General features: G+C 42.4%; 1 protein-coding gene across 2 annotated transcripts; it reads right to left on the reverse strand.

The window, feature by feature from the left end:
• Nucleotides 1–5,935: 5,935 nt before the first annotated feature.
• Smkr1 (small lysine rich protein 1) lies at nucleotides 5,936–13,485 on the reverse strand. Of its 2 annotated transcripts, none has more exons than XR_007109887.1 (2): nucleotides 12,771–13,073; nucleotides 5,936–8,418 (listed from the first exon to the last, which is right to left on the reverse strand). XR_007109887.1 is itself a non-coding variant. In XM_047561989.1 (2 exons), exons 1-2 carry the CDS (start codon nucleotides 13,287–13,289, stop codon nucleotides 8,221–8,223), a joined length of 330 nt encoding a protein of 109 aa, XP_047417945.1. In that variant the 5' UTR covers nucleotides 13,290–13,485; the 3' UTR covers nucleotides 5,936–8,220. The 2 variants fall into 2 exon arrangements, 1 of the variants encoding a protein (XP_047417945.1); XM_047561989.1 differs by lacking the exon at nucleotides 12,771–13,073 and adding an exon at nucleotides 13,158–13,485.
• Nucleotides 13,486–14,026: the final 541 nt, after the last annotated feature.

The following is a 14,026-nucleotide window of genomic DNA, read 5'->3' on the forward strand; positions in this document are numbered from 1 at the left end:
TGCTGGCAGATGAAGGAGCCATCCTTACCCTGGCTGCAGCCCTGGTCAGCAACCCTGGATGTCAGTAAGCGGTGGGGCGACGTCTTCAGCATCTGAGAGAAAATGGTTTTGAACTGGAATTTCTATGTGAGGTCAAATTGGACCGACGAGGGTGAGTGCGAGCCTCAGCACTCTCTGGGCTGACCGTGGAGACACATGGTGACCTCTTCTGGAAAATGAGAATAAGAACTTTGAGGGTGGAAGTGAAGATAATGTGGAGGAAACATTTGTAAGAGTCCGGAACAGGCCCCAAGAGAAAAGGGGGGAGCAGAATTCTTGTAGTCCTGCTTTCCCCGAGTTTCAGAGCCCTGCTGTAAATTTTTAAATTCAGTTGTCTTGAAGGGACACCTGTGGTTGGGGTTTGCCACTATGGGGAGTTGACTCCATTCAGGGCCAAGAAGAAAATTTGGGAGTGATGGTAATATTCTTCACCTGCAAAGCTTATGGAAATTTATCAGCCAAAAACCTTTTGTGAAAGAATTACTGAAAGATGTGCTCCCCCAGGATGAAAAAATAAATCAAGGAGGAAGAAGATGTGGGATGCCAGTAAAGGGGGTAAAGCTCTAGTAAACTCAAAACATGAAGCTGGAGGAGCAGCAAGTGATGGCTTGCATTTCCTACTTATCAAAGAGGTAAAAGTTGCTAGGCCAGAGGTGAAGAGCTTAGAGACTTGAGAGGAAGAGTTTTCAGATTGGAAGGAAAAAGGAACCCCTAAGTTTGCAGAGGAAGGAGAAGACTCAGAGACAGAGGAAGAGGAAGTCTCTGGTATGGAGGAGGAAGAAGAGGAGAAGGAGGAAGAGGAGGGGGAAGAGACCTCAGAGAAGGAAGAGGAGGGAGAAGAGACCTCAGAGAAGGAAGAGGAGGAAGGAGACGATAACTCAATATTATGTGAGGAACAGTACTCAACTTTTCAGGGCCTTACTGTGGTAGATAAAAAGAATGGAGTTGAGGAAATAACCAGAGATGATGCACAGATTGTTTTAATAGATTTGATAGTGGATTCTGAGTCAGAGGAGGAAGAGGAACAAGGAAAGTCTTCTCAAGTAAAGGTAAAGACTACCTCCCAGATTGAGAAAAAAGAGACCTTATATGGACTTAAGGATATTGCCTTTGGTTACTTTGTTTGGGACTCTGAGAAGAAAAAGCTGATGAAACCCCAGATGGTATACAAAACTCAGAATGGAAGGGAAGCAGCTATGCTCAGAAGTCAAGGAAGTGGGACATGCTGTCTGACCTTACATTTGACCTCTCCCGCAAAATCAGGAGCGATAAGTCATGAGGATCATAAAAGACATTCCTGTACAAATTTGAATGACCTATCAGGAGTTACTAAGTACTTCGGGAAAACAGAGAAAGCTTCATGTAAGACTCTTCAGATACAAGTGTTAACATCCAAAGAAGCAGACCTCATCAAGGAAACAGAAGAAAACTTTAGAAGAACTGTGATCAGTACCTTCAGAGAGACGCAAGAGGAGATTAGAAATATAAAAAAATGTCTTCCAGATATCTTGGAAAATAACAATTCAATAGATGTGATCTGAGTAGTAGAATGGACATACTGGAAGAAAGAATGAACAATCTAGATGATCAAATGGAAGAATTCTCTAAGGATACAATACAGATGGCCAAGCAGATAATTACTAAAGAAAGGCTAAGAGATAGAGAGGATAGATTCAGAAGTGCCAACATACGCTTGATAGGAATTCCAGAAAAAGATAGTAAAGAGAATGGAGCAGAGGACATAATTAAGGAAATAACTGAAGAAAACTTTCCAGAGCTACAAGATTCTAGTCTTGGGATAGTCAGTGCTCACCGAATATCCAGCAAGATTGATGAAAACAGACTTACCCCTAGACACATCTTGGTGAAGTTTTTAAATTCCAGTGATAAGGAGAAAATCATAAAGGCTTCTAGAGAGAGAAAAGAAATAACCTACAGAGGAACAAGAATCGGATTGACAGCAGACTTGTCACTGGGCACCCTAGATGCTAGAAGTCAATGGAGCAATATCATAAAAGTTCTTCAGGAGGAAGGCTTTCAACCTAGAATCCTGTGTATCCAGCCAAATTGGCATTTGATTTTCAGGGTAAAACAAAGGTATTTTTTTTATATTGAATTCAGAAAGTTTATTTCTTGTGTACCCTCTTTGAAAGAATTACTAGAAAATATACTTTAATGATATATAGGTGACTGCAAGCCACACTTTCCTCACATTTATATATATCTAGAAAATCAACAAATATAAGGTTGCATCTCCATCCAGAAGGGTGGGTAGCTAACTGCTTATTTGGGGATGAAGGGAAAGGGAGTGCTATTACCCAAATGTTAGGAAGATTAAAGGGTATATTTTAAAAATTTAGTGGTAGTTTGCCTACCTTGTGTACGGGTAAAGTTTGTGTATTACTGAGCTAGAGGAAGGAATCTGTCCATGTGACAGATGGGAAAAGTAATAGAAAAGCACAGGGGAAAGGTGGCAAGGTAAATTAGAATAGAAAAATGCAAACGCTGGATGTATCAAGAATATTTCATAATTTTTATCATTTATCAGTGTGAATCTATATTAAAGCTTTTTTCATTTGAAAAAAAAAAAAAAAGAAATTGTTTTGGAGGATGAGGGGGTACCAGGGATTGAACTCAGGAGCATTTGACCACTGAGCCACATCCCCAACCCTATTTTGTACTTTATTTAGACACAGGGTCTCACTGAGTTGCTTAGTGCCTTGTTGTTGCTGAAGCTGGCTTTGAACACATGATCTTCCTGCCTAAGCCTCCCGAGTCACTGGGATTGTAGGCATGTGCCACCGCCACCTGGCAAGAAATTGGTTTTGTGTTGACTTGTTCTGCTGTGGTTTGGTTGAGTCACCCAAAGGCCCATATATAATGGCTTAATCCCCAGGGTTGTGACTTTGAGATGTACTGTGGACCTTTCAAAGGTTGAGCCTAATAGAAGGTCCTTAGGTCATTGTAGGCGTGCCTTCAAAAGGGATTGTGGGTACATTAAGGTCCTCTGTCTGTCCCACTTTCCTGTCACCTCTCTTCTTCCTGGCTCAAGATGTGTTTTGCTCCAATATGTACCTCCCACCATTGTCATGTGCACCATGGGTGACGTAATCAAGGGGCAACCATCACCAAGCCCACTCTACATCATCTGGACTCTGAAAAAAAATCTCTCTTTTTATAAAGTTAATTTTATCAGGTGTTTCATGGTAGTATTATAATGCTAATGAATACACCTTCCTGTGCCCTTGTAGAGGGTTCAGTCTCAGAATAAAAATATGTGTGGGGTGGGGACATTTCCCCTTAACAGAGAGATCCTGTTGCCTGCTGAGGGTAAGGTCTATAGATGGGTGGGTATAAAAGGCAATGGCAACTGGAACTTAAAAAAATATGGGAAGTTCTGGCTCTGGTCGACTCTTCCTGTGATGAAAGGAGATAAAAACTGCAGGTCAGAAGTCCCTACTTCTGCTATGGCTCCTGGCTTTACTTGACTCAGGCATCTAGCTGAAGGGGTCTGACCAGAAAATGGTCTTTCTTCCTCTGCCTAATCTGTTTTAGCCACCTACCTTGGCACTGGGACTCATTCCTTTATTTCCCAGTCTTTTGGGACCTTCTCAAGTGCTATCAATTTGAGACATGATTTACATACATAAAAGCTACCTTTCAAAATGTTCAAATTCGGTGAATTTCAGTACATTCACAAGATTGGGTGAACATCACCACTATTCAATTCCAGGGCATTTTCACCACCCCTACCCATTAGCAGTCACTTTCTATTCTTCCCTGGTGAACACTAATCTACTTTCTGTCTCTGTGGACTAGACTATTTGAGACATTTCATACACATGGATTTACATAATATATGACCTTTGTGTCTGGCTTTCTTCACTTACACTTTCAAGGTTTATTCATGCTCTAGCATGTTTTTTTATGCTCAAATAATACTCCATAAATAATAATTTGTTTAAATGTTTTTTTTAGTTGTCAATGGACCTTTATTTATATGTGGTGCTGAGACTTGAACCCAGTGCCTCACACATTCTAGGCAAGTGCTCTACCACTGAGCTACGACCTCAGCCCTCAAATATATGTTGAACATAGATATACAACATACACTTGGGTTGTTTTCACTTTGGGGCTGTTAAGAATGCTGTTCTGAACATTCAACTATAAGCTTTTGAGTGCATGTGCTTTCAGATTCTTACCCATATAATCAGGAGTGAAGCTGCTGTGTCATATGGTAACTCTACTTACATACTGAAGAACTGCCAAACTTCTACACAGTACCATCCTTTACATTCCCACAGCAATACATGCAGGTTGCAATTTCTCCACATCTTCACTGACATCACCTTGTTATTCTCTTTTATACATTTTCAGTTTTAGAGGAGGCACTTCCAGTTTAAAGTATGTCCTCCATTCACATGCTATTACCCGAACTTCCTTCCTCCTCAGTGGTCTCTGCCTACTCCTACAGCTGCTGATCCTTCTTTCTCTCTTTTAAACTCTATCCTCATCCTTGAATAGAGTCTTTCTCACAGAAAGCCCTGAGAGAGCCTTCATTTCAACCCTTGCCACTTCCAGGCAGACCTCTGGACCTGCATGAGGGCTTTTCTTAACACTGCTGCTTTCACAAGTTTCTGAATTCTCAACTGTAGGATGATTCGGAATCCCTGCTAATTTGGGTTTAGGGGAAATAACAACAGAAGGGTTCATTCTCTCATCAGATGCCCTTCAGCTGTCCTATAAAGATCTTAGTTCCACTCTCCTCTTAAACACCTTCATAAATTGTATAATGCATTGCTAAATGAAAGTGGAAACAGAAACCTAACTGCCCTCCACTGTGATGGAATAAGCCTTCTTCACCAGCTCCTTATGAGCAGGTACTCTGTCCTGTTCTTGTGCCAAACACAACAGATGATCAATGAATGTACTGAAATGAGATAATTTTTGTTGAAAAGCATTATAAAGTATTGTGTAGTGCTTCACACACATGCAAAAATTCTCAAAAAATAAAATGTATTTTACCTTGCATACTGTAATACTATAGCATACCTCTTTTTTTAAAATTTTCTTTTAGTTGTAGATGGACACAATACCTCTATTTATTTATTTTTATGTGGTGCTGAGGATCAAATCCAGTGCCTCACAAGGGCTAGGCAAGCACTCTACCACTGAGCTACACCCCCATCCCCTACAGCATATCTCTTTGGATCCAAAAGTCCTACTGGCTTCTCTCAGAACCCAGAGTTCCAAAGAGCACAGCAATAAGGCAGCTTTTAGCATTTGCTAAAAACTGGGTATAGACCCTGAGTACACAGTGTCCATCCAATCAGATCATTATTTCCTCTATTCCAATGTCTATGGCCCTTTGATTCATCATTTAACCATCAAAAATGTCTCCAAGTGACTGTGGTAGCCTGTAAATAACTGCTGACTGGTATGTTTCTGCATTCCCCTCATCAATGTTGTGCATGCTATAGATGAGATCAGATTGAAGCTCTGCAAATGACATCTCCCCAACATTCCAACAAACACAACAGTTCAAATACAAGCTCCTGAGCCCAAGCTCAGCAGGGAAGGACATTATGCATCCTGTAAGTTCAAAGTCTCAACAAGCTTTTTAGTATCCACTTAGGCAGCATTAACTGGAGCAGTGGTTCTGTGGGTGCGGAGTCCAGCAGCATCAGCATAACCTGGAAGGCAGTCAAATACACAAATTCTTGCCAGTTGCAGTGGCACACGCCAGTAATCTCAATGGCTTGCGAGGCTGAGGCAGAAGGACTGCAAGTTCAAAGTTAGCCTCAGCATTCAAATACAAGTCTAGGAAAGTTATGTTCAATTAATTCTACTGTCCTTCCTATACCCACAAGTTATATTCCATGTATGCATAATTTGCCAAAATACATTCTACTGTCATGTATAACTAAAAAGAACAAAGAAAAGTTAGCCTTAGAAACTTAGCAAGGCCCTGAGCAACTTAGCAAGACTCCATCTCAAAATAAAAAATAAAACAGGCCAGGGATGTGGTTCCCCCTTGGTACCCAAAGCGGGGGCGGGAAAGCAAATTCTTTAACTCTACCTTTCCTGCTGGGGTAGGGTCCAATTACCTGTACTTTTTTTTTGGGGGGGGGGAGGGGGTTTACCAGGGATTGAATCCAGGGGCGCTTAACCACTGAGCCACAGACCAGTCCTTTTTATATTTTATTTTGAGACAGGTCTTGCTAAGTTGCTGAGGTTGGCTCTGAACTCATGATCCTCCTGCCTCAGCCTCCTGAGCCAGCAGGATTACAGGTATGCCCCATCACACACAGCTGCAATCTGTACTTTTGACAAAATCTTCCAGATGACTCAGAGGCATTGATCTAGAGTTAATGAGTTCAGCAGTTTCTAATTGGTGGAAGGTTCTAAAGCCTATAGTCACAGGAAAGGCAAGATCGCTCTATAATTCTCCAAAAGGAGGGCTCCTCTGGCAGCTGGCCAAGAACTTACACTGCATTAGCACAAGATAGTACTGGTATACAAATGGCACTCCCAACAAGCTCATGTGGGTTATAAGCACCCCAGTTCTCTAGTACAATGATTCATGAATTTCCTTTTTCTCTGATATTTGTGAAATTCTGAATCCTAGGTTGCAGCCTTCCTGTAAAAACACTGTGAAACTCTGAAATCACCACAAGGTAAACTGATCGTAATTTTAAGTAATTCAGCCAAACTAGAACATTCCTAGAATGGTGCTCAATAAGCTTTAAGGTTAAAACTATGAAGGGAGCCAATGCAGGTGTCAGAGTGGTAGGATCGGGGAAATGAATGAGTTGGAATAGAAAGTCAGAGCAAGAGGCAGAAACAAAATGCTGACTCAGAGATGGCATATAAACTTGAAAAAATGCCTCTAAAGTTCACATTTGAGGGCAGAGGGGCCTTTGGGGACAAGGAAAAAAATGCAGTTCTTTTTTTTTTTTTTTGTGGATGAGACTGAAACCAGAGCCCCACATATAGCAGGCAAATGTTCTACCACTGAGCTACAGCCCAAGTCCCTTTCCATTTTTATTATTTGAGTTTTCCCCCTTAAACTTCTGAAAATCCAAAGTAGCTAACCATTCCTAGCTTAGCTGAGAAAGTAAAGGCATTTCTTCATCATTATTTAATTTTTATTATTATTTTTGTCATGGTCTAAGTTGCCAAGTCTGGCATTAAATCTGCAATTCTCCTACCTCTATCTCTGGCATGCACCACAGCACCCTGCCAGTATTCTCTCTTAAAGTCTCCTCACAAGGCTAGGGAGATCTGGGAAAGTCAGCCAAATGGCCAAAGTTAGTTTCAGGTCACCAATTCCATGATTCAGGATCATTCAAGTTTAAAAGAAAGTTGGAAGAAAGAGGGAAGGAAACTAAGGGTGCAGGAAAAGTGGAGAGAAGTCAGGTGATACAAAAGAGCAAAGGCCTGAGTCAGGGATTTGTTCTTTCTCCCTGTACCCCGCCCACCACACACTGTCAGATACTTTTAATCATCAGCTTACATGCCCAGCAAGGACAGAGCACTAGTGACAATCTTAGTATCGACCAGGCTCTGTGGCTAGTTCAAACCAGAGTCAGACTACTGAGAAAAAAATTACAGAAATATTTATTTTCCAAAAAGAAGAAAAAAAGGAAGGGCTGTGAATGTAGCTCAGTAGTAGAGGTCCTGCCGAGCATGTGCCAGGCCCTGGGTTGATCCTTAGCACCACACGAAAAACTACAGAAAAAAGAAACACGGCCCAAGAAGAGGAAGATCATAAGCAAAGCCTGTGCTTTTTTGCCGTGTCTTCCTTCTCTAAATAACAAACCCCCTTTGGCAAAAGAAAATAACTCGTGCAAACTGGAACTGCCTTTTGAGAGCAAGGTTTAATTTGTAGCCCGGAATTATGATAATAAATTTTTTTTAAAGTACTATCGATCCCACTACACTGGGTAAGAATTGTTCAGGCTTTCCCCCTTAACTTCTGAAAATCCAAAGTGGCTAACCATGCCTAGCTTAGCTGAGGAAGTTAAAGGCATTTCTTCCTCATTATTTACCACAGAAAAGCACACTGAGCTTGCATTTCAAGTTGTTTTCGGTAAAGTCTATTTTGCCTGCCGTTGTCGCGTTATCCTGATTTCTCTTCCCCAAGTTGTTTGTGACGGAGATGTGCTGGGAACTCGTCTCCTAAGTCTTGTTCTTCCCTTTTTTCCCTTTGGGAGCACCCGGCCAGCGGAAGCCTCGCAGCTGCAGGCAGTCGGCCACGTTGTGGGCGATGTAGTAGAGGTTCAGCATGGCGGCCGGGCTGAAGATGTCCACTTCCGGCTTCCTCGGCTTCTTCCCGCGAGACTTGCTGTGGCCTTTCCCTTTCTTCCCTTTACCTGGCTTTTGAAGACAGATACAAATACAGGGCGGAAGTTAGTTTCTACCAACTTGGCACGACTTTCAACACTTCCTTGTTGAATTTAAGGAAAAAAAAAAAAAAAAATCCAAACAGCAGTAAGTTTTCATGGAGTGGGCGACGTCGCATGCTATCTAACGTGACAAATGTTTAGTAAGCACCCCACATTAAAAGAGACCCAGCCCAACACAATGTGTGACCCTTGTTTGCATTTTGATTTGAACAACTAAAAAAGGCATTTTTTAGGAAATAAGGGAAATTTGATAATATCAGAATAATGGATTCTGTTAGATATGATAATGGCATTGGATCACAGAAGAAAGTGTTCACATGTCTCAGAGATGCCCACTGAAATCTTCAGGGATGAAATCAAAGAAGGCCTGAGATTTGCCCTCCTCCCCAGTAAAGGACAGATGAAGTAAATGTGGCAAAATCTTTAAAATTTGAATCTGAGAAATGGATACAGGGGGATTCATTTTACTATTCTATTTTTTGTGTATGATTAAATTTTTCATAATAAAAATTAAAAACAAATTAGATAATTCAGAATGTATTTCATTTCACCTAGCAAAAATGATAGCTAATACATATTTTGACACGTTTTGCAAGTAGTCTCTACTTGCTCCAACAGTGATGAGATATAAGTGAGACATGACTATAAGATACTTAGCATGATGTCTGACATGAAGCAAGAACTCAATAAATGATTGCCATCATCTTTATCACCACTAATACTTGGAGCCGTGTTTCAAGGTAGGCATTATTATTTGTGTCTTTAAAAATGATAAAGCAGCAGGGATGGGGTTGTGGCTCAGTTGTAGAGCACTGGCCTAGCATGTGTGAGGTACTGGGTTTGATCCTCAGCACCACATAAAAATAAATAAATAAAACAAAGATACTGTGGCCATCTACAACTAAAATAATTTTTTTTAAATGATAAAGCAGAGGTTAAACAAGGTCACTTGTCAAGTGCACACATTCATGAGGCTCAGCACCTGAGCTCTTTCTAATATATTGAGGCCAACATTGTCCAGGAAAAAATGAATGCATACTATCTTGCTATGGAATTAAACTGTTTCCAAAGTTTTGCTAGAGCTACACAAAGCTGAATTGAACCTCTCTATTACCCTTTACCTGTACATACAGGAAAATAACAGATGGAAGGTTATTATTAAAAAGTATCTTTGGGCTGGGGTTGTGGCTCAGTGGTAGAGCGCTTGCCTGGCATGCATAAGGCACTGGGTTTGATCCCGGGCACCACATAAAAATAAACAAATAAAATAAAAGATACTGTGTCCATCTACAACTAAAAAAAAAAAAAAGTATCTTCTTCTGAGGCAGGGAAAAGTCAAGAATATGTAAATTATCAAGGTCACCTGCAAAGGTTAAATATTTATTTATACAAAAAAGATGTTGTGTTCATAGTATTTACTTTAAAAATGTCCTGAGCTAAACAGAGAATGTAGTTAATGTGTCTAAAACACTAAAATACATTTTTCCTAGGTGAAATAGGGTACATTCCTAAGTACAAAACTCAGGAATCAAGATAAGCAGTATCTTATAACACAGGGGCTGGCTTCTCTGAGAATATACAAGTGAAAAGAAACAATATGAAGCCCTATATAACTGCCTATATAACTTCTTTTGATAAAACATCCCTGTGGGATACACTTTCCCATAAACTCTTAAAGATTTGGGATCTTGACTTTCTTTTATGACTTTATACTTTCTTCTATGTCAATCATTCACCTATCTGGAATAACTGCAACAAATGTGTGTGTGTGTGTGTGTGTGTGTGTATGTGTGTATTTTAATCTCTAAAATTGCTTGAGAACTAAAAGTCACATAAAAGTTTGACATTTTTATTCAAAGTTTTTATCTTTTTATAGGAGTTTCTAAAATTTATATAGAAATGCAAAGGACTTTGAAGCAGAAGGACAATGTTGGAGGACTAATACAACCTTTTAAAAAGGATTTTTATAAAGATACAATATCAAGATGGTGTGGTAGTAGTGTCAAGATAGACAAATAGATCAATGGAACTGAATGTGTGTCTAGAAATAGATCCACACATATGAACAACTAATTTCCAACAGAAGTGTCAAAGCAGTTCATGGAGCAAGGGATAATCTTTTCAACAGATGGTACTGGAATAAGGAATATCCATTTACAAAAAATGAACCACAATGAGTACTTGTGCCATATTTAAAAAACACCTCAAAACAGATCATAGGCTTAAATATAAAGCCCAATACTATAGAACTTCTAGAAGAAAATACAGTAGAAGGCCTTTGTGACAGTTAGGCAAAGATTTCTTGGATATGACACCAGAAGTGAAATCCTTGAAAAACAAGTTGATAAACTTACCATCAAAATTAAAAGCTTTTGCTTCAAAATATATTAACTCATGTCCCAGCAACCTGTATACTGGACACCTGTAAAAACTTAAATTAAGGTGTTCTATATACAGGATGCCAGGACATAATTTAAGAGAATGAAAAGCCAAATCACAGACTGGAAAAAAATATTTGTAAATCATATACCTGATAAAGGCCTATATCCAAAATAAAGAACTCTAAAAACACAATAGTAAGAAAATACAAATTCCCAATAAAAATGGGCAAAAGATTTGAATAGACTCTTTCCAAAAAAAGATACATGGCAAATAGGTACATGAAAGGATATTCAACATCATTAAATAAGTAGACACAAAAATTAAAACCAGAAAATAATACTGAACACCTATTAGAATGGTTCAAGTTGAAAAGACTGACATACTAAGTGTTGGTGAAGATGTGAAGGAAATGGAACTCACACACACTGCAGGTGGAAATCTAAAATGACAGAACCATTTTGGAAAACAGTTTGGCAGTTTCTTTTTAAGTTAAACACACTCCTACCTTATGACCCAGCTATTTCACTCCCACCATATGACCCAGCTCTTTCACTCCCAAGATATTTACTCAAGAGGAGTGAAAGTATAATTAATTTAAAGACTTGTACATGACTGCTCATAGTAGCTTTACTTGTAACAGCAAAAATCTGGAAAACATCCCAAATGTCCATCAGATGATAAATGGATAAATTTCGGTACAACCATACAATGGAACACTACTGAACAGTAAAAAGGAATAACTACGGTAAAGGTCTGAGGTGGCAGAGAATATACAAAATTGAAGCCCCCCAAAAAACAAACAAACAAACAGTTAATGCAGTCAGTCTACAGGCAACCCGGGGGGCACAGCTGCGTCTAGAAAGGTAGGCAGGGCATAGCTTTGGTCTGAAGGCTCTGTCAACTAATTTGTTTGACCTTTATCCAAGGAGCAGGGGAAGTCATTAGCTTTGTAAACCATCCTGCTTCAGTTTCCTGGCCCCCAAAAGAAACTGGCAGTATCAACCATATTCGATAACCCAGGAATGACTTCATTTAAACCAAGAAATATTTACATAGTGCCTTTACACTCAAGGAACTGGAAGGCCCAAAAAGACTTACCAAACACATTTCTGCACTACAATCTAACAGAGATAAGGAATAAGGCTTTCCAAGGCAAAACAGGCAAAGCACCTTAAGTGAGGTGCAAAGGGCTATGGATACATAAGGAGCAATAGGAAACAGGAGGCACTTTGGGCTGAAGCACGTGGGTCTACTGTGGGGTGTGGGTTTTGTTTTGTTTTGCTCAAGCAGAGAATATGGTAGATACAGCAGAAGAGGTTGAGGCTACTTTACCAAGGGCTCTGCGCTGCAAGCTCAAGCAATGCAGTAGTTTAGCAGGCATCGGTGCCCCCTGAGGACATGGGATGGGGGGCTACAAGGTCACGGACGTGGTGGAAAGAACAGACGAAGGTGAAGGAGGCCTAAGGAGCAGGAATGCTTGTGACAGCTGGCAGTGCGGTGGTGAGTCCAGGGCTCGCCTTTTCCCAGTCTACAGCGCATCCTGCAGAGGGACTATGGGCAGCAGCGGCCGCAGCCAAGTGCCTGGGCCAGTCGCTGTTGGCATCTACCGGCGTTCCTTACCACGTTGCCGACCTCCCTCACCCGCCGCCAAAGCATCTTCTGGGTGTGTCAATTTCTCAACAGAACCAAGGAACGGAAACCATACGCTTCACAGAAGAATCTCAAGCTGATTTTGCGGCTCCCGCCCCCTGGGCAGGCTCAGCCCACCGGGGTCACTCTCCCACTCATCCTTACAGCGCGAGTTCAGACCGCTGGGTCGGACACCACCCACCCAGGGGGCAGGAGCTGATCTCGGCGAAAGCATTCCCTCCAGCGCAGGCAGGGTGAAAGCGGAGGAGCGAGCGCCCGGGAATCTCTCCCACTTCAACAAGGCGGTATTACCATGGTCATTTCTTTCTCAGCTGAGCAGGTGAGTATGACGTAGGATTCCCGGTCGCGAAAAGCAGAAGGCAGCCCAAATTCTTCGCATACCCCGCCTCCTCCTGCCCACTCGCCAGCGAACCGCCGCCCTCCCGGGCCTTGGCGGCGCCTCCCAGGAACCCGCCCGGCGGCGCGCAGCGGCGCCGAGGGGCTCGGGGCAGCCCAGCGCGCTCAGGGTACAGCTAGCCACCAAGTCGCCCGCGCACCCGGCACCTGCTGGGCCACGCCGGGTACTCGCAGCCTGCCCGCTCCAGGCGGGGGGCGCGCCCCTGGGGGGCGGGGCTCGCGTGCACAAACGCCACGGGCGCGCGCCACGGGGCGGGGCGGGGCGGGCCGCGAGGTGTTTACCTGTTGCCGTGGCACCGAGGCCCGGAGCGCGGCGGTGGAGCCCAGCCTGGTACGACCGGGCTTCGCTCTGGCGCTCGCCGACCTTGGAGCGTCTGCTTTGCCCGGCTGACCGCGCCGTGCTGGCTGAGCCATCACCTCCCACGATGGCGATGGTGGCCACGAACTCCCTGACACCGCTGGGTTCCGGGGCGTCTGGTTTGGGCTATGAGAGCCGGCTGGGCGCTCGGCGAGGGGGCGGGCGGCGGGCGGTGCTCGGGCGTGGGCGGTACTGGGCTTGGAGTGGACAGACTAGGGTGAGTGCGAGCCCCAGCACTCTCTGGGCTGACCGTGGAGACACACGGTGACCTCTTCTGGAAAATGAGAATAAGAACTTTGAGGGTGGAAGTGAAGATAACGTGGAGGAAATGTTTGTAAGAGTCCAGTACAGGCCCCAAGAGAAAAGGGGGGAGCAGAATTCTTGTAGTCCTGCTTTCCCCGAGTTTCAGAGCCCTGCTGTTAATTTTTAAATTCAGTTGTCTTGAAGGGACACCTGTGGTTGGGGTTTGCCAATATGGGGAGTAGACTCCATTCAGGGCCAAGAAGAAAATTTGGGAGTGATGGTAATATTCTTCATCCTAATGGTGGTGGTAATTACACAGGTGCAGGGCGAGCTGCATAATTTGCAAGTTTCAGTGCAAAATAAAAATAGGGGGAAGCAAGAAAGGACGCTACTAAAGTTACTTAATTATAAAACTCTTTTTCTCTTTAAAGTTACTTAATTATAAAACTTTTTTTCTTTCTGTGTTCTGTATCAACCTATCGGGCTGGTTTAATTTGCTCTTAATTTTGTGTTTCCTTATGTATTGGAACACTCCCCTTCCTAGGGTGTG

Source organism: Sciurus carolinensis, chromosome 8 (assembly GCF_902686445.1).
Source record: "Sciurus carolinensis chromosome 8, mSciCar1.2, whole genome shotgun sequence".
Taxonomy (NCBI): domain Eukaryota; kingdom Metazoa; phylum Chordata; class Mammalia; order Rodentia; family Sciuridae; genus Sciurus; species Sciurus carolinensis.

Coding starts and splice junctions, on each gene's coding strand:
- Smkr1 (XM_047561989.1), bottom strand. CDS start 13,289: ATGGCTCAGCCAGCACGGCGCGGTCAGCCGGGCAAAGCAGACGCTCCA. Junction 8,419..13,157: donor CCTCGGTGCCACGGCAACAG/GTAAACACCTCG, acceptor TGTCTTCAAAAG/CCAGGTAAAGGGAAGAAAGG.